We start from the raw sequence: 25,824 nt of genomic DNA, 5'->3' as shown, positions 1-25,824 counted from the left end.
TTTACATCAGTGAGCTGTAAAAAGTGCAGCCATTTGGCTTTCTCTGTCCCAACACAGAGGTGGATGGAATATTTGTGCTTCTTTAATGCCACAGGTTGACAGTAACTGATACAAAGGCTGAGAGCTCCTCTGGTAGAATTAGTCTCCTATGAAGAAACTACAGGGGACCCTTGAACTGCTGGAACATTAACATTACAGACAACCTTACTAGACACTAGGCCCCAGGCCGGAAACTTTACACGCATGTCTTTCATTGGAGACTTAGAACAATTCATCGTCAGATCCATGTTAAAGGCTAAGAGAGAAACTCAGAGGCCTGCTTGAGACCAGGCAGACACAGTAAAAACAGTAGTCAAACTTGTCATCTGTCCCCAAGTCTACCTCTTTAGTGATCATGCCGTCTCTGTTTCCGTAGACTATGCCTCAGAGGTAACTATAAAATAAAACTAGTAAGATGAAACACAACCAGTTTGAACTAAGAAAGAAAATCAAAGAAATGGAAAGACAGAGGCAAAGGGGAATTATGAACTTCATAAAAAGGAAAACATTATAAATAAAAAAGATACAGTAAACCGAAAGAAACAAAATGAAAACCACTTAGAAGCCCAGATGATGTTATTAATTTATGTTAATACAATGTTTTAATATATTATACCTTATTAAAGTAATTGTGAAATACTAAGTATTACGAAAGAAAAATGTGGCATCAGTAAAATAGAAAAGCAGGAGTCTCAAGTCAGGAAGTAGATTCCTCCACTTTGGCAGCTCAGAAGACTCACGATCCCCAAAAGGGTCTCTGAGAATGTCTGGTACAAACTGGTAGCATTTTCGTGGCTAGACCCTGGCAAACTTCAATCTTGCCAAGGTTACAGGATTTCTGACAGATTAGATGGAGATTTGACACTGTTCTCCTCATTAGACAACACACTTCAAAGATGCTTTGAAGAAAAGTAGCTTCGAGCCAGAAGCTTCTGGAACACTGTGATAGCCCCTCTGTGATCCCATTGTTACTGTCTACGTTCTTAATTAGGTTCATTTTCTCTGCCAGTTAAGGAATTAAAGAACAAATTGGGTGCAACAGGTAGTAATGCAGCTGCAGCAGGGGAATCTCAGACACAGCAGGCAGAAGCAGACAGAATCAGCTGGTAAAGAAAGGCTTTTATCAGGGGCGAGGGAAACACGCACGCACGCACGCACGCACGCACGCACGCACGCACGCACACCCCAAAGAGCAAAAGGCAGAGCACACAGAGACAGGAAGGCCTCTGCTTGAAGACTGTTTTGTTATTTTAAGAGTCTTTGGAGTGTTTTTTCCACCCTAATTTAGGGCTAGTCAGTTTGAAACAAGACAGGATGGTTGTTTGACCCACCATGGCTGTAGTGTAAACATGTCCTGATCCCGTCTTGAGCTTGACGAGCCAGTAAATCAGTAGGGTCCTCTAATGACAGGAAAAAGCTCACAAGGGCTCTGTTTTAAACTTCCAGGATTTGTCTCCGGTTAGGAGGGTAAGGAAGAAGAAAATTTGCCGTATTTCTTAACTAGATGTGGACCTTCTCCCTAGGTCTGCCTCCCAGGAATTCTGTCTCGTTCCTTAGGCCCTTGGAATTATTGTATTCCTCCTGACGGTGGTGTTTACACAGACCTGCATACTGGGGACGGAGCAGACCACCAGCACAGCTGTGTGCAGTGACCTCACCCAGACAGGGCTTGACTCTGTGTGGATGGATGCCACTGTGGAGTCCTGCAGAAGAGACTCTCGTTTCACATTATTCAAACCATCTTATCTGGTCCTGGAAGTCTTTCCTGTCACTTTTATACCTCCCACCCCCAGCACGCTCTATTTTCACTCTAAAACAGTTTCGTAGAAAGCATTGTTCAAAAATGCTGCTTAAGCTTCTGTATGGCTTCTTCTATGAGAAAGCCTTTTACTGAGACACAGACCACAGTCCTCGTCGTCCAATACAGTTAAAAACAAATGTTACAGGTATAGATTAGGAAGACGATGATATTTTCACAGTGATAAATAGATGGTGCAAGCAAGTACATACACAGTTAGGGTTTTGGAATGTGCCATCAGGACAAGAAATACTGAAGAACACAAAAAGGAACTTCCCCAAAGTAACCCTCCACTGCTGCGTCTCGGAGGGATGCTTCATGATCGATTTACTGGGAAGGTGGGGAAAGATATGCTTTAGGAACCAAAAGAACAAAACAAACACACAACAAATGCTTCAATAAAGAGATATTTACTCATCATCACTAGTTACACCATTCAGCACATTTTGCAAGAAGGAAACGATGTCCCTACCCTACTTCCTAACAGTCCTAGCACCTCCTGGTTAATGCCGACCTGAACAGCAGCAATTCCAACCACACAGAAACAATGTATCCCCGCATTATCTCTTGAAGTCGGAGGCTCATTATTTTGACTCTTTAAAGAAACATCAAATGCATTTATTTGCATACTCTTACGTGAATAATGTAACACTGGCACTTAAGAGAGGGCCATAAAACAGGTTCTAGGCATCCAATGCCCATGAGATTCTGGAAAGCAGCCCACCACTATCACACATCCTGGAGGAGCCCAGAGGTTGCAGAAATGAGCAGTCTGACTTATCTCCCATCTAGAAGCTTCCAAAAGCCCTTCCATCCATATGCTTGACTACAGAATCTGTTCTCAGACCTCACAGTCTGTTCACCTGTACCTGAGGTACCAAGCAGGGTTTGGGTGTGCCAACTTCTCAGACTGATGAAAGTCTGCTCTTGACATTTCGAGGTCCAACTGATTCGATTCTTCCATTTTTCTCTACAGACATAACTTTTTTTGGTGCTGAAACCTGGGAAGATCTTCCCTCTAGGTCCAGCCTGACAGGAACCTTTCCATCACCAGGTGCTTTCTTCATATTTTGTTTCTGGACTCAGTGACCTAATCTCATCAGGAGCCATGGTTTATAGCGGCTAAACCATGTGAACAGAGCAGGGGTTTGTCTCAACTCCTACTGGCAGAGTAGAAAACTCACTCTCTTTCTTATCTTCTAACCGAACTCCATACTTGAGAGGACCACCCTTGCAGTTTTGAGAGATATGCACAATGCTGGCCATTCTTTCTAAGCAGGTAAGTAGGTAAGGATACCCACTGGTGCCGGGAGACTGACTTCATTTCAGATCCTGGGATCTTTCATTTTTCCCCGATAGTTGCCACATGGAGGTCTGAGGAACTCTTAGGAACTTCCTTCTGATGTTATTTCTAAACTGAAGAAAGCATCTAGTAGACAATTATACTTGGCCTATTCAAACCTACAGTAAAAGTAGTAGCTCCTATTCCTCAGGAACAACTGGGCCTCGAGATGGACCTTGATAGGTGCCTTGATAGGTCATTCTCAATTCTCAGAACTTCTGGCCTGGACTTGGTATTTTCGAACCTACCATCTGTGAAAGTGGGACTAAATTCCTCCAGTTAAACAGCAAATGGCCAGAGCTTTCCACCTTTGAGTCTCCTTTTTATCTACACCCATGTCTTCTCCTTGATTCCTCTATTTCAGCACATCAGGTTTTTATCAGCTTAAACTTCGAAACCCAATTCCTGTGAACATCTCTTGGTTTTGGCCAGGCAGATTTGCCCCCATCTTCCCAAACTTTTCTCCTGTATGTCTCTCTACACATACCTTCCCCTCCCTCACATTCCTGTCTCCACAGTCTATCACCAATGACTTCGCTCTCTCCCTTGACCCTTAATGCTTACCCTCTTTATGCTTCAAATCATTGGCCTATCAATCTATTTTTCTTTTATAGAAAAGGTCCAATTGAGATCTGGAAAAACATCCCTCCTGAAGGAATATCTAAATCTTGCTAAGAAAAAAAATACTGGTTCATCAAAAATTATTTTAGAGATTGGTGACTTCTTGTTCTATCACAGGTTAAGTATAGACAGTCACATTTACCCCAAGATGATAGTCCAGTGACCCTCCTTACTCCTTCCTATGAAGGGACACTGTCTTAGGGTTTTACTGCTGTGAACAGACACCATGACCAAGGCAACTCCTATAAGGAAAACATCTAATTGGGGCTGGCTTACAGTTTCAGAGGGTCAGTCAATTATCAAGACAGGAGCATGGCAGCATCTAGGCAGGCATGGTGAAAGTGGAGCTGAGAGTTCTACATCTTCACCTGAAGGCTGCTGGTAGAAGACTGACTTCCAGGCAGCTAGGATTAGGGTCTTTTAGCTCACACACCACACCTATTCCAACAGGGCCACACCTCCTAATAGTGCCAGTCCCTGGGCCAAGCATATACAAACCATCGAAGACATCCAAACTCAACATGATTACTGGCGGTTTTTAATTAGCTCAGGTGTGGCACAAGGAACTCTTACCTTCCATGGATCAAATGGGAGCTGATGGAGCAAAAGTTATGGTGGCCAAAGCAAAGCAGCTGCTGTGCATAGGTTATGTTGTGGAGTTGTCCTGTGCTGTTTAAACTCACTGAGGAGCTGGCTCTGGAAATGGAATTTGGCTGCCCCCACTTCAGACTCAGGCATGTTTGTTTCAATGTTATGGGTCAAGCTGCCCCCTGACTGTGTCAAAGAAAAGGAAAACAGCAAAAATAGTCCAGGAATAAAAAAGCATTGTGCTTTAGAGAAGCTAATGAATAAACTATTTCCAGCATAGGTGATTCTATTTATCTCATGATATAGAGATACTTATAGAGAAAGCAGCTAATGAGATGACCATCCACAGGGAGAGCAGAAAGGACTTTCTACCTAAAATTTGCCCAACCAAAAACTCAAAAATAATAGTTCTGACAGAGCTTCCGTAGATGATTTCTAGGGGAGGTCATGTGTTTGATTTTTGTATCTCACACTTTACATCTGCTACATATACAATATAAACACTGTCTTGTATCTTCTATAATATTTACCTGGAAACATTCAAAGCCTCCTAGTTTACAGTATGCACACAGGACGCAGGTAAGGTTAATTAATTACATTATCCTAATTATGTAGTTTAAATTAATCTGTTATTATTATTAGTGATGCATTTCACATCACTGCATTTTAGAGCAAAAAAAAAAAAAACCTGCCATCTTCATAAGGCCGTCTTTGTTGGCTGATGACTCAGTGGTTAAGAGCACTGACTGCTCTTCCAGAGGTTCTGAGTTCCATTCCCAGCAACCACATGGTGGCTCACAGTCATCTGTAATGGGATCTGAAACCCTCTCCTGGTGTGTCTGATGACAGCTCGGTGTATTCACATAAACAAACAAACAAATCTTTACAAAAAAGGAGAAAGATCATGGCAGCTGGACTTGTTGAATGTAGGAATCCCTTTATAGGAAGGAGTCAGGAGGGTCACTGACCTATCATCCTGGAGTAAATGTGACTGTCTATATTTAACCTGTGATAGAACAAGAAGTCACGAACCTATGTAATAATTTCTGAATCTGAACATCTTATAACCCATTTTTAATGGCAATAGTGTTTTTCAAAAGTATCAGAACAATGTGAAAGGGTTTAAGCTATAGCTTCGAAAGAGGGTAAAATGTAAATTTATTATAAAGGATGAAGAAAACATTCTAATACAAAAGACAAGTAAAGTTCCAAGTAAGGATGTATTGTGTTGGACACATTAATGAGATAATTATCCATTTTTATGGTTAATTGATAAGTCGTATTGGAAAGATAAGGTGGAGTACAACCAGGAAGCTCTAGGGGTTCATTCCTGGTCTGTAAACCTGGTATCACAGGTTGAAGAGAGCAGACAAAAATTCTTCAGCAAATAGAACTAAAGTGTTAGGTATAAGAAGAAAAAATGGAACTGGAACTTAAAGGGAGGGAAAGGACCCAAAGATAGGGTCAGAAACACTACTTCAGTGATTCTTGTCGTTGTCATGGCAGAAACGAAAATATTCTAACAAGTCACTTTTCTCTCTCAATTTGATTAATCGGCCTGTTGAAACAATGAATCCCAAAGAAATGTGGACTTCTCTAGGACTCTCATGCTGGGAGAAGGAAAATTCCCAGCTAGAAGGAGTCTCTCAGAAAGAGATTCATACATTTCTGACATCTAACCTTCTGGATGAAACTGAAGTCTAGACAATGATGCATCAATGGTGGGCATGACCACACCTTGCCTGGGACCACATAGAAGCCTATCACTGACCCTGTATCTCACTTCAGGACCCAAAACATGGACTTGAGGTGTTTACTGGATCTCTTTGCCCCTTGTTTCAATGTGGTCACTTTGAATAAATCTCCCTTTTCTGTTTTCCACTATTAATCTGGCTCCTTTATTGACATATTGAGGACAGGGTTAGTCAGAATTGATTGGGGCACAGGTTGTGATTCCCCAAGTTCAATAACATTCTGACATTAACTTTCAAATCTTGAGCAAAGAAAGACATCATTGAGAACTGGGAGGTTAGCAATTGTAATTCTGGAGCAATTTTGTGGACATTTGTTATCCTTTGTGTGGAGGCTGCTTAATTCCAACATGTTTACAAGTTTTCAGAAATGGAAGAGTTAGGATATACTTACCAGTCATAAATATAATTTCAAACACAAATTTGAGATGATGGATTTTTCATATGAAACACCTTGTAATCTCAGTGGATTTAATGTTAAACCAAGAGAATCCTGGGTGGGAGGAAATTACTCAATTGTAATGGTCCAACTAGGACTGGGAATGTAGAACTATGTTTTGCAGAGCTATGAGAAGAATTTTTATCTGCTTTGTGGGTGCATTGGATAACAAACCTCTGATGTGTTGAGTGGGTAATTTTTGAAGAATACAGAGGTGGAAGCCACCATCTGTGGCATGCACCTGCTTCAGATGAGCCACCAAGAAAAAGATCATTCTTTATCAGAAAGTGGTTACCACTCCCACATGGCCCTCCTGTCTCGCAATTCTCCTTTCCAGGTGGCCTCTTACCACGCCCGGTAAGAGTTGCAAGAGCCTTTTAATCCCAACCCATTTTAGGAAGAAGTACCAGGCAAGGATGTTCTCTGCTCTAAGACTAGACTTAGCCTCTCTTGGGAATGGAGAATGGACTAGTCCTGCAGGCCTATTATCCTCTTGTTACCAGGCAAAAACGGAACTACATACAACCTTGTGGAGATTCCTATTTAAAACAAGTCTTATTAGTTGTATTTGTTTCTTGTCTGTTGTTGTGAGCAATACGTTCTGAAGCGAGATCAATGTTTAAATAGAGGATCAAAAATATGCTCATCTACATGGTCCCAGGCAAGGTGTGGTCATGCCCACCATTGGTGCATCAATGTGTAGGCTTCCGCTTCATCCTGCAGGTTAGATGTCAGAGACGTGTGCAATTTTCTATTGCATAAAACACAATGATAGAGGTAGGCAACTAATAAAAGAAAGAGGTTAATTGGGTTTATGGTTCCAGAGAGTTAGAATTCATGATGGTAAAGTGAAGACACGGCAGCAGGTATCTGGAACAGCAGCTGAGAGATCACATCTCAGTCCACAAGCAGAGAACATGGGAGTCTTTTGAAACCTCAATGCCCTCTCCCAGTGGCACACCTCCTCCAACAAGGCCAGATCTCTTAATTCTTCCCAAACAATACCACCAACTAGGGGCAAAGTATTCAAGCATATGAATCTATGGTACTCATTCTCATTCAAACCACTACATTAGATAAATGCCAAAAGTCTGAGTGGCCACCTTTTGACAGTTCATTCAATCTTCTCATCAATATCAGGGCTCTTTAGTTCTAGAAACCCACAGGGGATCTAGAGCAGAAGAAATATGTAAGCTCTGGTCATCTGGTCAACACCAACTGGCTTTACTGTCCCAAGCAGGAAGTGACATCAATAACAGTCAAGTAAGCATACAAAGATAAGGATTCAGAAAAAAATGCATTTTGAAGAGTGTAACAGAAATTTTTTTAAATCTTACAAATTATACTTGCGTATCTTGAATAAACTATCATAAATACATAGAAGTGAAACCAGATTTTTAAAAAATGAAGTGAAAATGACTTAGAGCTGCAGAAAGGATAAGAAACCTGAGAACACGAAGAAAAACTGATGCATAAAGAGGCAACTGCTACAGACAAGTGCTTTACCTTTGTCCATTATCTGAGAAGGTTTCTGTGGCACCGAGCAAAATCCCGGTGTTCACATATACAAGAGAGGTGTTTACCTTTCTTCCAGCTTTAGGACAATGTGAGCGGATAGGGCAGTACGTGATGCCATCAGAACTCATTATCTTCGGTGTTTGGCTCTTTTCCTTGGATTACAAAATGGCTCTTAGCAGTCTAGTCACCACAGTAAGATTCTGTGTCTAATATGGTGGAAGAATAAGGAGGTTCTACAGCTTGCCAGATGAGTCAGCTCCCTCACAGAAGCACCACCTACTGATTCCCAAATATATCTCTTAAAATTTCAGTATGTCATATGACTATATCAACTTAAAAGGAAGACTAAGACACAAGACTTTAAGATGTAAATATTCTTAAATTCAGGCAGTGTTTAACGGGAGGGGGAGGGTAGAGGAAGAAAGGAACAGATATACAATAAAATCCCTGAGAGAAGAATAACAAAGGTACAGAATCAACACACTAAACATGTTAGGGAAGTGTTTTCCTGGGATGGACATGAGATTTCACGTCCAGATGGGGATAACAGCAACAAATGACTAGATAACTCAGCATAATCCTCAAAGTCATTCTCAAAAAATTCTAAAACTATTGCAGCAACAAATAATTTTAAAGTAAGGCTGTCTTTAGGCTAACCCATGATTAGCAAAAGAAGGTTAATAAATGTACAGTGGGGAAAATTGTGCCACAAAATAACAATTGTAGTCAAAATATTATTTATGAAAAATAAAAATATCCACCACCTGTAAAATAATTATTTTTTAAAGTTTGTACAAACAGACCTTTTCTCAGGTCTTTGTGTATGTGTGTACTATTTAGCTAAAGATATATATGTGTATATATACATATATATATATATATACATAAGATAATTCTTAAATTGATTTGTGAGCCTTGGTTAAATTTATCTTAATAAGCTTCAAGCATGTACAATATTTATTAATTCACCAATAAAGTACAAGCATATGTTTTACATATACATATATACATATACATACATACATAGTAATATATTTCTTTTTTCTTAGGAAAAAGATGAAAATCAAAGGTTAGATTTCACTATTTTCCTCAAAGATTTTATACCAGGATCTAAAATTATGCTTTTAACAAGCATACATTTTACTTCATTATAAAAAAATGTGGAAAATATTTCAAAGTTCCTTTAAGAGATACTGTCCTACTGCTGGAAACAATATTCGCTTACATCATTGAACATGGGTTAGTTTAACTGGTGTCTAACCAGAGGCTTTACACTGGATCAATAGTGGCACACATATTATGGGAGTAACCAACTTTCTGATTACATTAAGGCCTACTCCACAGGATAAAACCTGTAACTGACACTGTTAAAGTAGCCTAGAATCTGAAACTAGATAGGTCATGGGCCTAGGGGAAAAACTATTACTATTATTCGGCTAAAGGAACTTTTTAGCAGAAAGATTACTCTTAATGGTAGCTGCTTTACCCATAGATCAGGGACTCCGTTAGCACACATCAGAGAGGCTTCTTTTTGACTGTATCAGAATTAATGCAGTAATCGTCTTTGGACAGTGTGCAAAGAGTGGGAGAGTTTGGAGTATTCAGTCCTAAATGAGGTATTTTCATCAAACTCCTCATGATTCCAGGTTCTATGTGGTAGAGGAAATGGACGAATTATAATAGCCAAAGGTGACGCTCAGCTTCAAGGAAACAGTGTATTCCAGACATAACAGGCCTGGAGAAAATATGAACTCACTATATTGTTACAACATATGCCTGCACAGGTTCAAGTCAGATGGGATCCCAGTACTGAGAGAAAGAAGCAGATATGGTTTCCCACCACTAACCAAGAAGCTAACTGTAGTTGACACACAATAACAAAAGGAAAATCAGTTTTCTTTAATGGAGTCTCCCTTGATACATCAAGCACACTTCAGGGTATTCTGAATTCCAGGAGTAGCTGGACAACACAAAAGAAATTCAGTGATATTTTGGAGGACTTTGTTTCAATTTGCCTTTTTTGTCTTTATTGGGTTTTGGTTTGTTTTGATATCTTTTTGTTGTTGTTGTTGTTAAGTTGTATGGGTAAGGCTGTAGTGAGAATCTGGGTGTAATTGGGGGAGGGGAAAATATGATCAAAATATATTGTATGAATTTTTTCAAAACAAAATTGTTCTAGCATGCTGTTTCTCTTTTTATTTTTTGATTTTTTTGGTTTTACATATTTATTTATTTATTTATTTATTTTTAGGCTTTTATTGGCTTTTCTTTAATTGGATATTTTCTTTACTTACATTTCAAATGTTATCCCCTTTCTTGATTTCCCCTCTGGAGTCCCCCTATCCCTTCCCGCCTCCCTCTGCCTCTACTATACTTCTTTCTTGACCACTGTTATTAAAGAAGACTGCACTGACTGGCTGAAATTGGAACTAGATGATTTTGATGCCAACTGGTTCTTACCTTACAGCCTGAAAGAAGCAGAGACTGACAAGCTGCCTAGGAGAAACAAAGACCAGCAAAGCCCACTAGAAAGGACATTTGCTAGCGTGTCCAGTTGCCATCAGGCTGTGAGTTTGCCCTGAGTTTTCTAGCTTATATGAACTACCACCCATGTGGTGGTGGGCTTTGATGATGCAGCTGCTCCTATTTTCCTGTAAGTAATCCCAATAAAACGCATTGGCTCACCAAGTTGGAATTTCTGCTTGGGTATGTTGTAGGCTCTCTTTCTGATCTGAGTAGACACGTGTGTCGAATCTTCCAGGTAAAGGTCTCACCACACAATAGATAATCAATGGCTAGTGCGGTGAGCACTGTCAGCTCACACGTGATAACATTTTCTAAATCGCATATGTATACACACATATTAATGTAATATTTTAGGTAAATAAGCAAAATATAATTCTTGGTGGATTTTCAGCCATCTCTCTCCCTCCACCTCTTCCTGTACTGACCCCCTGCCCCAAGTAAAATGCACTCTGTTTTTGCCATTTTTATGAGCAAAGAATATGTAAGGGCTAAAGAATGCTCTACATAAATGAATTCTGGGCCTAGAACATTCCAACCTCTCTCAGTTAATCAGCCTAAGCAGCACAGCTTAAAACAGCCTTTGTAAAGACAACTTTTTTTCTCTAATAGTTTTCCAATAGAACCAATCACATTCTGTGACTTGCAGGGTGCAAATGTTGGTTTTAAATTGTGTACCATAATGCTACACGTCGCTAGAAAGGCTCATTCCCAGAATCTGATGTAGATGAGGCTGAGTATCAAGGAAGATTAAATAGCTGATAAAACCATTAAGGAAAAGTCTCCTGGATTATATCAGCACTAACAGCACAATGACACAGGTCTGTCTGTTGTTTTCCTCATCTTCTCTATCTGACATAACACTTCCATATGATTTATTATAGAATTATTATACTTAAGATAATCATGAGCACTGTTTAGTCTGAAGGTAGCAGATGAAAGAAATATGCATTTTTAAACAACAATGATCTATACAATTTTAATAAAAACCTAGTTTAACTATACATTATCTCTGTATTTATAAGTATTTGTACTCTATGAACTATATTATTTATATTTAGAATATTTAAATAAATCTGCTGTCTTCAATTTAGTCTTTCTTTTGTTCATTTGGACCTCATGGTTATAAGCTCATTATAGTGGGTAGCCATAAGACTAGGAAAGACTGGTCTTCAATATTTAAATTTATTACAGCTCTCTCTGTGGATACTAACTTAATTTATTTGATTATATGGGCATTATACCAGTTTATTTTGTAACAGTAAGTGGAAAGTCACATTACAGAACAAATTAGGTAACCATATAGTATTCTTTAAGACCTTCTTTTTTAAAGAAGATTTTTGCTTTAATGGACCATATTGTAATAGTATCGAGAGGAACAAATAAAACTTGTTAAAAATCAGAATTTTATATCCTTTCAGACATAACAAAATCTGACCTTTGGTTTTAATGATCAGAAATAGAAATGGAACCCAGAAAGAGTCGTTGTAATACTGTTTATTTCCTTGTATTAGAAATATACAAACATTAATTGTATAAGACCCATGTAGCGGTAAAAAAGGACACCTTAGACACCAATTTAATCAAGCAACAATACTTTAATGTATAGGAAATTATGAATGTTGGTGGCAATAGGGACTGATGTGTTTATATAATTTGGAGAAGAAGATTCCACCAAACCTTTGGTTGCCTCTAGGAAGGGTGAATGGAGTTGTTAGTTGGTCAAACATAAATGTGCTATGGAGCCGTTTACAGTGCTAGATCTGTTGTTTTCATAGCAATAAAAATGGTTAGTTCAGGGCTAGAGAGATGGCTTAGTGTTTAAGAGCACCCAACTACTCTTCCAGAGGTCCTGAGTTCAATTCCCAGCAACCACATGGTGGCTCACAACCATCTGTAAAGAGATCCGATGCCCTCTTCTGGTGTATCTGAAGGCAGCTAGAGTGTACTTATATATAGTAAATGAATAAATCTTAAAAAAAAAGGTTAGTTCAGCTTATATATATATATATATGTTTATGTATGTATATATTTTAACACAAATGTAATACAGTATATATGTTTTTAATAGGAAAAAGTTTGTGTTCTTTGATTGTAAGAAATTGGATTTAAAATATAGGTACCCCATATCTTTTTTTCACAAGATTTAAAGAAAACTTTTTGTCAGTTTAAAAACTAGACTTTTGAAATTGAAGTATCCAAAGCAGTTTGACATTATTTTTATTTTTCCTTTGAACCTGCTGTTTACCGTTGTAATATACACATAAATCATTTAACAACAATTGTATCTAAAGAATTTTATTTTTATTTTAAGCTAAAATACAGAGATGGAAAATTGCCCAAATTATATTACTAAGATATAGGATTTTAAGATTATCTATACATTTTAAAATAACCTTGTAAACCTTGAAGCAAGTTTTGAAAAAATGATCACAGGATGCAGGAGAGGGCATGTTCAGAGATGTATCTTACTCAGGCTTGGCTAAGAAATGAACCTTGAAAAGTTTGTTCATTTTTTCGTTTTCAAAGAAGCAAGAGTAGTCAAATGTAACACATCTAAAAGCACAGAGTTAAGTTAACCTCTTGGTCTCTGGAATAAAGAGTTTAGTATCTCAAAGGAGAGAAATTATCCAATAGAAAAAATTGCACTGCGGAGCAGAAGTAAGCATTTATTTAAATTAACTTTTATTCTCAAGTAATATAGATCATCTTATAGACGCAAAATTGAGACAAGGGTCGGAACTGTATTTCAATAATTGTGTTACTGGGTGGGCAATCAACCGTTGTTATTGGAGCAGTTGGGGTTGCAGCGTGTTCTCTTGAATTCTTAGTTTTACAGTGAACCAACAGAAAGTGGGCTAATAAAATAATGTTAGTTTATATGAGCACTTACAAGACAATCTAGTACCTGCCTAATGATATAAAGCAAACACATGTAAACAGTGCATGCATACATCAATCATACATATGTGATTTTTTTAAAAACAAGATTTTTCATATTATTATTTTGGGGAATTATTTATATCTTTGGGAATCCTCATTGTGAAAAGGTAATGTAATATGAAGATCTTTAGTAAACATATATACACATTATTTTATACATACTTTGGTTTTAATAAAACCTTTACATTTAAATTTTAATATTAAAAATTTGGGGAAAGAAACAATATGATTTTATGTTACCCATGATTATTTTTCAAGTGTGAAATAAAATTTTAATTGGCATATTAATTCAGAATCATTTTTGGAAGGAAAACATTATCAAAATATATGTATATCATTTTAAATTTTATAGATTAATAAAATGTATATCTTCTGACTCTAATGATTATGGTTTTATAATAACAGTAAGTACTTTTGGGTTTTGTGTATTAATTGATAGACCCAATGATATTATTTTATAATGTTTTAAGGTATTCAGAGTACCAAGTTTATAAAATGGTATATATTATTTAGGCATTACTAAAATATTCATGTTTTATATACACACACATGCATTTTAATTAGGCATGCCATAAATAATGTTTTAGCATACCACAAAAATAAATTAAAAGAAACTGATATGGTCACAGCTTTTAAAACTTTCTCTTGACACAAACAACACGTTAAAACAGTTATCATAGACACACATGACACAGTTATAAACTAGGTGCACCTAGCTTTTAGTTTTTAAAAGTAGACAGTTTATTTAAATTGCTTTATTATTTTATGTGTATAGGTATTTTATCTGTGTACCCCATGAAGACAGTGCCCGTGGAGGCCAGAATAGGCATCAAATTCTCTGTAACTATAGTTCCAGATCATTTGGGGCCACTATGTGGATGCAAGGACTCAAACCAGGTCTAATGGAAGAGCTACCAATGCTCTTAACCTATGAGCCATCTTTCCAGCTTCTACTAAAAAAAAAAAAAAAAACAAAAAACAAAAAAAAAACCTCCCATAAAGTTAAAACATACAGATTTAAATGTATCTATTTTGACCTTAACAGTCACAGAGGTCAGAGGTCAGCCTGTTCTTCAGAACATTACAGGGAAAGGATCAGCAGACACACACACACACACACACACACACACACACACACACACACACACACATCCATGCGATCATCATTACAGAACGCATAGGAGATAGGCAGAAAGCCATATTATCTGAGGTTAAACCTCCCCATTTTCCCCAAACATTTGTGGATTGAAAATTTGCAATTGTCACACACAGAAAGCTGCCTGGGGTGTTTTATCTCTAAACACTTCCTCTTTCTGGAAACTATCCCTCTGTGCCGCCCACCCCATTTTCCCCCTTCCTCCTGAAAATAAAACTTGCAAGCCTCTCAATGTTAGCTAGGGATTTGCGTTCTGGATCAAAACTGAATTTGTGAATTTGAATCGGAAATCCTCCATCCTCTTCCACTGGGTCTTGGGGTTATCTTTTATAAAAAACATTTATAAAAACATGAATGTGCTCAAGGTCACTGGGTTATCTAGCCTTATGTGCTTCCAAACAAGTACTAAAGTTCCTCCTGACCCAGAAGAAGGGCATTGTTGGATTTCCCTATAAGGCCATATACAGACAACTCTGTTAGGTTGCAGGGGACAATGCCTCTTATCTTTTGTTTCTTTATGGTCAGACACTCGTCAATTTCCTAAGCTAAGTGTGAAAAAATGTAATAAATCACTTCAAAGGCAAAGAAAACCAAGACAAAACAAACCAGAGACCAAAATGTCTTGAAAGGTTTAAAATGGAGCCACAGGTGAAAATAAGTCCCTAAGAATCCAGAATGACTTTGGGGATCTGAAAGCAAGCAAGCAAACAAACAATACTAAATGTCTAGACCAAAATGCTTTCAAAGCAAACAGATGATATACCATAAACTTTGAAAGCAAACCAAAATCAGACAGGTATCTATCAAATAGGATCTTTAAATAACCAGCTCAGAATAAACAAATGGACCAGCAGCCAACTCAAGGGAGATTTGAGAGAACCCTGGAAAGAATTCACCAACAATCTACCTGGAGAAAGCACTCCAAGTGGCTTGGACTGAATGGGTTCTTGACAGTACCCTGCTTCTATCCAGCCGACTCCTGTTGTGAGAAATGCATTATTCCCTCAGAATCCCACACTGGGTCCAATAACTGTCCATGCAAACACAGCTGTCACTTTACAGGGAGTTAGAGTTTAGTTTGGAGCCAAATGTGGGTGACCATAGCCAAGGAACACAGGTTTGGGTTACCACCCGATTCCTTTTCCAACATGGAAATAGTTTCATGAAGTTTTTATAGTGTCAGTACAAAGAAAGTCATAAATCAAACATTTTTCAAATACATCGTTGAAATATCAGAGAGGCAGGTTATAGAAAATCGGAAGGTAAAATCACAGCTAGAGATCTCTGTCAAAATTCTTAGCCCTTTGATTGATGAGAAATGGGGCTTTGTTAATACATTCGAAAGGTTTTTATCTGTTATCACTAGATAATAATTCTGGATTTATCTATCAATCACAGGGTGGCAGATGAAACACACAGGTAGGCAAGGAACAGCTACTTAGAGGGCTAAAAAGTTCTCAAGGTAAAACCTGAAACATTTCAACATCTCCACATCAGATACAACTTTTTTTTCCCAGAAATTCTTGTTCACAGGGGTGAAGGGGATTCTGAATATAGCAAAGAAAAACAGAAGCCCTTTATAGGCCAGTAACCTACTGTTCATACTCTGTGATGGTTTCTTGTTTTGTTTTCCCTTGTGGTTTTGAGACGGGTTCTGGAACTCCCTGTGTAACCACGGCTAGTTTTTGCTCCTTCAGTGTCTGCCTCCCACCTCCAAGTGCTAAGACTGAAGGTGTGTGTGTGTGTGTGTGTGTGTGTGTGTGTGTGTGTGTGTGTGTGTGTTTGTGTGTGTGCAACCACTCCTGGTTTATGCAAGGATGAGAGGGCAAATGATGAATTGTTGACAGGTTTCATCCACCCAAAGCATGGCCTTTCATTTTTATCTCTCCATCTTTTTTCCTGCTTAATCTGAATCTCTGCCTTTTAATAATGTACAGGATAAAGATTTCTGTTTCCTTAAACCCCAAAGAAAAAGCAGACAACATTCCTGCAGTGTGAACAGGTGTTGACTTAAGGACAACATGATTAAATTATAGTCCCTGGTCATAGAAGTAAATTTTGGTCTTTTTTTTCCCTTTCACACACATGATACTTCCCTGACATCTGTGAAATACAAATATATCTAGAAAGTGTGAAATGAAAAATCTGTTCTGCTAAATACATGAAAGAGACCCCAAATGAAGTTTCCATGATAGTTTGCATCATCATGGGCACAGATGGTGTCCTCCTCTAGCTCACCCCTCCCTCCCCTCAAGCAGGCTTAAATTTTATCCACTGTATTCATCCAAAAATATCACGTGAAAGTAGATAACACCAGCAGAGCCCATCTGCACATGATATTTTTATTGTGCATTCAACTTCTGGCTGATAATTCAAGAAAAGTATGGTTTCTGGTCACACAGTACTCAGATTGCCCATGTCTTGTTGCCATAGAAGTTCAGTGACCTAGGAATCTAGTGGTCATCACGCATGGCATCAATAACTGTGGTATTATCAGCATCTTACATGGATCACTTGTCATTTTCTCCTCCAGTGTCCATGCCTTAAAACAAAATAGCCACTTACTAATAACCCCATGTATGTGCATTATGGAATAAGATATATAAATTCATCAATGTGCTGTTCCATTTCCTAAAATATCTAAAAGAGGCTTTAAAGACAAAATGCCCAGAGTTCATGCTTCAGGTGAAGTTGAAAGTCTGTGAAAATACAGGAATATTACAACATCCTTGAAGACTCCAACTGTCTCTCCACTTCACAGTCCCCTAATTTGGAAAAATAATGTGTACAAGTAAACTTCAGTAATCAGAAATGGGTAAGACAAGTGGGAAGGCATGGGATTCTGATGTTTCCCTTGGTGTAGCCCACAAGGTAAGTGGTAGTATTACCCTTGAATCTAGTCCACGAGATGAGTGTTAGTGTTACTCTGGTGTGCATTTTCAAAATGGGGGAGGTGGGTTTTTTTTCAGGAGATTAGGTTGACATGAAATACAGGACAAATCATAATTAGAGAAAGAGAAAAGAGAAAGTGTTGGGTTAACCTCAGGGAACACTTCTGATCAAGGATCACTCAGAAAACACCCTACATGGTGATGAAAGCCAAGCCTTGACTATCAAATCCTGAAGTTCTAAACATCTCTGAAATTGTACACCTTTTAATGCTGTACTCTAGGAACCAGAAACATCAAGAACCTTTTTTTAACAGAATATATTTAGTTATAAAGTTAAGAAAGAATTACTGTAAGTATCTATAGAGAATAGGGTTAACAGAAGATTCAACAAGATCACAAGGAAAACCACATGTGTTCCCAAGTGGCCTTAAGTTACTTTATGCCCATACATCATATAATACATATAAATTTTAAATGTTAATTTGATTATCAATTAATTATTTTAATTCTGGAGTTTGCACAATGAAATAAAATAAATGTAAACAAACAGAATTGTGTTCTCTAAGTGACCTGTAGCATTGTCTGCCTAAACCTCTTACTTTTAAAAAAGAAAGTAAATCCTCTGAGCAAGTGAATAAGTAAAATGAAGAGAGAAAGAAACAGAGATAGAGACAGAGGTGGGGGGAGAGGGGGAGGACAAGGAAGAAGAGGAGGAAAAGGAGGAGGAAGAGGAGAAGCAGGAGAAGGAGAAGGAGAAGGAGAAGGAGAAGGAGAAGGAGGAGGTCACAGAGAGATCAATGACTTAAACACTCAGAGTTTTGAGCAGGAAGGGTACAAGACCTGGGCTTTTCTAGTTTCCCAAGGTGATTTGTCCTGGAGTCTCAATGTCTGTGAGACATACCTGTCTATCTAAGAATCTGAATTCATGAAGATTCCATCAAAGTAAGCTGGCTCAGGAAATATTGGTCGCTAACTACTTGATCATTTTAGAAATATAATGTATAATTGTTAAATGTGATTTGTACAAATATGGGTCAGTCTATAGCATTTCCTAGACATGGCTGCCATCCTTGCAAGCACTAGGCAGTAGAATCTAGACTTGAGGAAGAAGTGACAGCAATGCTTTGGTCTTCAGAGAACAGAATACAAACAATTTTCTTTCAAAGCTAAGACAGAACAAAGCAGTGGTCAGAAAAATTTTGTCAAAATAGAATGACACATACAGACCATTGAAGTAAAAAGGAAAAAAAAATTTTTCCCCAACCCTACAGCATTTTAATGTTCTCTCTACATAGTTTTGTTTGTTTTCTTGAGAGGAGTAAAGCCTCCCTCAAAGGCATCTGCTGAAAGGCTTGCATTTGAGTCCTTGCATACCATTTCCATTAAGCATATTATGTAACCCCTCTGATTCTTCCAACTGACTCATGAAGCAGAAAATACCCACCTTCCTCCTGCCTATACAATTACAGAACATTCCCATGACCTGAAATCCATTCAGCAAACGTTCTCCACTACAGATCATGTACCAGGCAAAGTGCTAGGTGCTGCAGACTTGAGGGGCGAGTTCGATAGTGGCCTTGTTCTGAGCTTTCAGAGTAACATTTAAACAGGAGGCTGTAACATATTCACAACTCAGATAACTGCAGTATGCTCAGCACTAACCTAGCTGTGTGAATGGAAAGGCTATAGGGGAACAGTCAACTATGCACAGCTATTCCAGGATGTTTTGATCATAACATTTAAGGAAATTAGTGCTCAAATGTGTTTTGCGTAGCTAGGCTAGAGTCAATTATTAAATGCCTCACTGTGTCTAACTTCTAACAGTTACCAAAATGAACAAAATACTCTATTTGCCTGTTTAGAAGCACCATTGTCTCAGTTGTTCTCATAACAGTAGCCAATGTGAGCATGGGAGCATTATGGGCAATAGCAAACCCTAACAGAGACAGTCAACCTGATGCTACTGCTAATTACTGCACAGGACAAAACACCTGCCTGACCTCTTTCATTAAGAAATAAGCAAACAGAAATCAGAAGCTGGAAGTGTTCTGAATTATCAGCGAGCAATTAAAGCAGAAAGTAAGATAACCTGTTACACAGTGCACTCCATACCCTCTACTGCCCTGCAGCTCCCCTCCCCTGTGAAGCCTCTTTCTATAGTGGACTAAAATTGATCTGTTTTAAGTCATCAGCTCACTTCACTTCCGGGAGAAGCGCCGAAGCTGAAGTAAACATTTTAAGATTAAAAATAATTAGGTCCAAAATAAAGCCGGGGTTTGCATCCATTATTTTGGGCTGTAATTATTTGTGTTTCCCGGACTGGCTAACTTTTCTTACCTCCTTAATCACTTAGCAAAGAAAGCTGGAACTAAAGGGAACCGTAGGATTAACTGGACCCGTTACACTTGAGGAATGGAACTTAGAGCTTTTGTCTAATGATTACATTTTGCCCTTTAAGTATTAGTTCATTCCTCGGCATGTCTAGAGCGTGGAAGGCAAAGCCTCCACAGGCCCATCTTTAGGAGCCAAAGTATGAAAGGTAAGAGTTGAATGATGCCATATCCAGGAAATAAACAGCAGCTGCAGTCCTTCTGCATGATAAGCTGTACCAGCTCAGGATGTGGCCTCCTGAACCTTGTCAATAATGTCACAATCTGTATAAATTTAGGCAACTGTCTTAATGAAGATCTATCCCCACAAAAAGAGATCTGTCATCCTGCAAAGAAACCAATTGCCCTAGACTGGGATCCTAGGTGGATCTACTAGAACATATTTTTTTTTTTTAAAGAAATACTACGGACCCTGGTTTGCCTGTTGATCTAGAACTAAAAATAGTTCTTCATTTTACCACTGCCACATTCCAAAGGAGGTAGCAAGCAGAGGAATCAGGCGACAGGGAATTCTGCCACAAGCTACGTCTCTACACACATTCATATTAGGGTGGGCATTTGGATTGTAATCCCTTCTTAGTGGAAAACACATTTTCAAAATGAATCCCCAAGCTAGAGTGAATTACCATTACCGTGATAGTTTCCAGGCGGAGAGTCCCACGGTTGAGAAAAGCGGATCTGGCCACCTCCTTTGAGAAAGCCTTGAAACACAACACCGCTGGGGTCTTTTAAAGTTGACCTTTTTAGGTAGGGCACCTCACCTCCTAAACCGCCTTTTAAATTCCAGGAAAAGAGAGGTCACCTCTTATCTTTGAACTATGCTGTTCGTCCTGTATCCACTTCTGCTGAATACAGCATAGTTATCTCTTCAAAGAAAGTAGGAAAACAAGGGAGACTCCCACCACTGCTGATCCCAGAAGTAAGCCCCAAAACTACAGCAACGTCAAAAAAGAAAAAAATGTCTTCAGTAGCTAGGAAAATCCCCGAATGCTATCTGCTGTGAGCTCAATGCAGACTGAGGCTAGCTGTGGCCGGAACCACAGCAAGCTGGGGCATCTCTGCAGCCTGTTTCTCTGCCAGCTCCCCCCCCCCTCCGGGCGGCGCCCCCATGCTCTACTCTGAGTTTGGCAGGAAAGAAGTTACCCTGCCCAGCCTCTGTGTGCGAGATGAACAAACCATACATCCACACTCCCCAAATTAGTGCAGTGCAGTGCCTGGGAAATCGAGGCTGCAAGGCTGTCAGAAAGCCCTGGAGTGGAGAAATGGAGGGCCACTTTGAGCTCTAGGATTTTGCTGCATTGTCATGGCCTGGTAAAGTATGGAGAATGTGTCGAATCTCCAGACAAAACTGGACCGGATGCAGCTTTCCCTGCGCCCTCTTGCCCCCCCCAACCCCCGCCCCTTTCCCCTCCTATGTGCAGGTAACAGTAGGGTGGGCGAAATGACCAGCTGCTCCCGCTGAAACTCAGGTGACAGGCCCAGATGAGAGGCACAACTGGCCAGGAATGGGGAGGCTCCTGGGGAACACCTACACGGAGCATCTTCGCCGCCAGTCACCACCCAGTAGCCTGCACCTGGCCGCGGGCTGCAGGAGCGGGTGAGTGAGCAGAGAGTTCGAGCGGAGACCATGCGATACAATTGTCTAAAAGCCTAGGTTCACCAGGAGTGGGTGTGGGCTGGGAAGGGGGATTACGTAGGTCTCTCCGCCCCCTCCCCTGCTATCTCCTAGCCACTGGGAGGGCGCCCAGGGGCGGAGGAGGCGCTGCGAACCCGTTTGGGGGCTTCTTTGTTTCTCTTTGGGGCCCTCGGGAGGGCCCTATCAGCCTGCTGTACCCAAGCTTTGGGATGCCAGCCCGGCTTGGGCGGCGACCGGCCCCAAACCAACAATTGAACCTCGCGGGAGAAGAGAGAGGGTGGGTAAAAGGGTGGATCCCGGCTCTTGGGAGGGAGGGCGCTGCAGGGGCTTCGAAGGGGTGAGGAAGCCGCCGCAGAAAGGGGGTGGGGAGAGGGCAGAGAAGAGGAGGCTGGTGGTCTGAGCGTGGCGTCTGCTTACCTTGGCAGCCTCCAGCTGGGCACAGATCATGCTCCGGTCTGCACGCAGGTTAGAACCGGGGGTCGCACGTGGCTTGCAGTGGTGCCAGGCATTGAGGAACTGGTTTGCTAGTCCTGGGCGATCAGCATCTTTTGCCTTGCTCTGACTCACCGCTGGAGCAGCTCTCGGCTAGTGAACCTGTGCGAGCCAGGAGGGGGCCTCCTGGGTCAGAGGCGCGTGGCGTTGCGGCTCAAGCAAGGACTCCTGGTGCGTGGCAACGCAGAACACTTTATTGCTTTATCCTCCCTCCCGCATCCCCTCCCTTCCTGCCTGTTCCTCTGTGGGAACCAGACTTGAGAACCAACCAGGAGCCAGGGTTGCTCTCTGTAGCTGTGCTCCGCCCTGCAGCCTCACGCACCCTCACCCTCCTCCTCGCCCCCGTAGTAGATAAATAGATAGATGGATGGATAGATAGATAGATAGATAGATAGATAGATAGATAGATAGATAGATAGACAGACAGACAGATTATGGATACCAGGGCCCCATCCTTCCAACTACCGGCAAGCATCAGCGGTGCTTAACAGGAACCAGCCAAGGCTGTATGGTCCCCTTTGTGTATATGCAAATGTTGTGTTCAAACGGATGAGTACAAACCTTCTAGGTAGGTGCGCTATGTCAGGTGTTTTTACCTCAATTGTAAGGACCTTCCTTGTCCATCTCACAGATATGTTTCACAACATCCTCCAGTATTCCCATAGCAAGTCACAAATACGATGCTTGTAAATCGCCCTAGGTATCTATTGTTGGCAAGCTTAGCTTTCCAAACAGGTTTAGTATTAAGCAGTGCACATTGTCAAAATAGGAAATTGGAAGTGGGAAAAATGCAAGCCTTTCTTTGAGCAGCCAACCAAGATGCAAAAGAAAGTGAAATGCTGGTCACTGATTTGCTCTAATTTGGGCTCGCTCTGTTTACAAAGTGAGAAGGTTCTGAGCACGGAATCGTCATGTGCTCTTCACAATGCTTATTTCTTTCTTTCCATTTTTCTGCTCAGTACTCCCTAGGCAAACCATTTTCCACATCTTAGAAGTGTACTTTTTCCTCTTACCCACGGAACACTCTAGCATTCTTACTATACTTACCATACCTTACCCCAGTAATACCTCTAAATTCAGAACCTTTTCCTGAAGAGCTGATTGGATTCATCTCCAACCCACTTATAACAGTGAGACCGGTGGCTTCTCAGTGCTGTTCTTTTCGTTGACCCACTTCTTGCCATTGATTACACTCTTGCAGTAGAACTTTACAGAAGAGGAAACCAAGTAAAGACTCAAGTATCCTCCTCTTCCCTAAGAGCACCTCCCTTCCAGACTCATCACTCCAGGTGCCCAGCACTTTCTCAATAGACAGTTCCCTTTGTCTGGCAGTAATCTGATCTTTCTCCCAGATGAGTTTAAGGCTGACCATTTCTCGAACCATATCTGAAAAGCCACACAGAACCCTGAGCATACATTTCACCAGGTTTGACACATGAATTAATACAGAGCTTCGGTATGATGAAAACCTCCAAGAATGCACGTGGCTGAGGTTCAACCATAGACACCAGGATCAACCAAATGAAGAAATTAGAAACCAGAAATTAGAAAGAAAAATATAAACCAACAAATCCTCTTGTATAAATTAATATTAAAGGCATCTGAATACACACAATCCCAACGAACTGCCAGAAAGAGTGCTTATTCACCTCGATTAATTGCTAAGTCGTTCGGTTTGGTTTTCTGCTGCATTTATTTGGCTCAAAGAGATTTTCTTCCTGTTGTGTCATGAGGATAACTTGATAAGTCAGCATCTCTCAGGGTGTCGTTGATGCAACAAGCCTGAGGTATGCTTTATTTTCCTCTAGGCATTTTCTTCTTTTCTATTTCTTTTTTCTACCAAGAGTAAAAGGCACCAGAGTTTCACAGCTTTTATAATTTTATAATTTTTTAATTAATTAAAACATAATTATATCACCCACCTCCTTTCCGTCCAACCCCTCTCTTTATACCCCCTCCTTCCTTGAAGTTTCTTTGATCAGACACAGACTCAGCAACTTGCTGAGTCTGTTCAGTGCTACTTATGTGTGTTGTTCTGGGACTGAATAATCATTTAGGGGCTCATCCCTGGAAAAGATTAATTCTTTCAATAGCCTTTAATTGCCTGTAGGGTTGGGGTCCTGAACAATAATCCCCACCTATGTTAGCTTGTCATTCCTCAGGTCTTATTTAAGCAGCCACATTGTTGAGACATCATATGTGTGGCTTCCTGGCCATATTTAGAAGATACAATCTTGCAGCAGACTTCCTGGTCCTCCTGTTACTGCAGTCTTTCTACCTTGTCTTACCTGTTGTTCCCTGAACCTTAGATGTAGAGCTTGTGTTGTAGATACATCAACTGAGGCTGGCAACCCACAGTCCAGATATGCTATGCATTCTGACTAGGTGTGACTTTACTAACGAGCTCTGGAAAAGAAGCTCTTTCGAAACCTGGTGAGAGGTTTACTTATCTGCGAGCATAAGGATAGATATTTAGAATGTAGTTAAGAACTATACCCAGAAGAACTCTAAAAATGAGGTCTTCCTCTAAGAACTATGACTCATCAGCAGCCATGGGTGGTTGGCTATGATTTCAGTTCCAAGCACGATTTCCATCTTCTTGAATAGGTCCTAAGTCCAGCAAGAACAGTTGGTTACCACCACGATGTAAATGCTAGTTTTTCACCTTTAGGGACATTTTTCTACATTGATCACTTTTTGTGTGTGTGTGTGATCCTTAAGTATCACAGCTTAACAGGTAGAATAAATAACCAAATTTTTGTAGAGCACTTTCTACATGCCTCATCTGCCAGAAACCTACCTCTGCAGTGCTCACAAATCATGACTGGTCAGAGGCCATCTTTGGAAGAAACCTTCAATGTGATGTCAGAAGCACATGCTTATATAGCTAAGGAAGAAAAAGAGCTGTTGAAGCAGCACTCATGGTTTCTGAGAGTAAGGGTCTCTCTTTTGGAGACTTACAGCATGGAGACTTTAGCTGGCTTACCACATGGAGACATATTATGGGGCTGGCTAGCATAAGAAGTGATTTGACCCATAACCCTCTCTGAATGATGTGCCCAGAAACCTGTTAGTAACCTAAAAACCTCAGCGCCATCCAGTTGCATGCACACTTCACATCGAACAGTGGAACATGTTTCTCCCTTTAATGACCATTAACATCCACATTTTTATTCAATCATGCTTTAGTTATAGCAGGGTAGGGGGCTGATTTAGTTTAAACTGTTTTGGGGTTGTATACACAATAAGGCAACCTGTGTTCTCTAAGAGAACTTTTAGAGAGAATATTCTACTTATCATCTTATGCTTATTCATAATTTAGTCACAGTTCATGCATATTACTAAAATGAAATGTTTCGTAGGAAAGGATATGCATAGTGTTCAAAGTGACATGATATCCAAGCCTATCAGTCAAAAGAGAGCTTTTCCTTGAACTCCAGAAAAAGGAGACCCAAACAAAAATTGGCCCTGAATATTCTCAGGCAACTAACTGTCACTCTTGACAGTGTTCTAATTTGTTCTATCTGTTTACTTTGAGTAATGTTTCTCTGCTCCATTGTAGTCTATGTGAGCCAAGATGCCAGGAAACTGAAATCTTCTGACTTAGATGGCTAACATCTCAGACTTGAGGCCTAGGACAAGAGCTCAGAGGCAAGGCCGCCTAGTGTTACGGAACAGAGCAAGTTACACACCTGTC

At 40.0% G+C, this 25,824-nt stretch overlaps 1 protein-coding gene across 5 annotated transcripts in view; it reads right to left on the bottom strand.

Annotated features, from left to right (window-relative positions):
- Hecw1 (HECT, C2 and WW domain containing E3 ubiquitin protein ligase 1) overlaps positions 1-22,437 on the bottom strand; it is a 414,282-nt gene extending 391,845 nt beyond the window's left edge. For 2 of the 5 annotated variants that reach the window (XM_087590135.1, XM_087590133.1), the window contains exon 1: positions 22,053-22,437. In XM_087590135.1, the coding sequence (XP_087446261.1) occupies positions 22,053-22,082 (30 nt within the window). In that variant the 5' untranslated portion in view covers positions 22,083-22,437. 5 annotated transcript variants of the gene reach the window in all.
- Between the last annotated feature and the right edge of the window lie 3,387 nt (positions 22,438-25,824).

The sequence above is a fragment of the Rattus norvegicus genome, chromosome 17 (assembly GCF_021556685.1).
Source record: "Rattus norvegicus strain SHRSP/BbbUtx chromosome 17, alternate assembly SHRSP_T2T, whole genome shotgun sequence".
Lineage (NCBI taxonomy): Eukaryota > Metazoa > Chordata > Mammalia > Rodentia > Muridae > Rattus > Rattus norvegicus.
The sequence above is the reverse complement of the archived record's forward strand: the minus strand, read 5'-3'. Positions and strand labels throughout refer to the sequence as shown.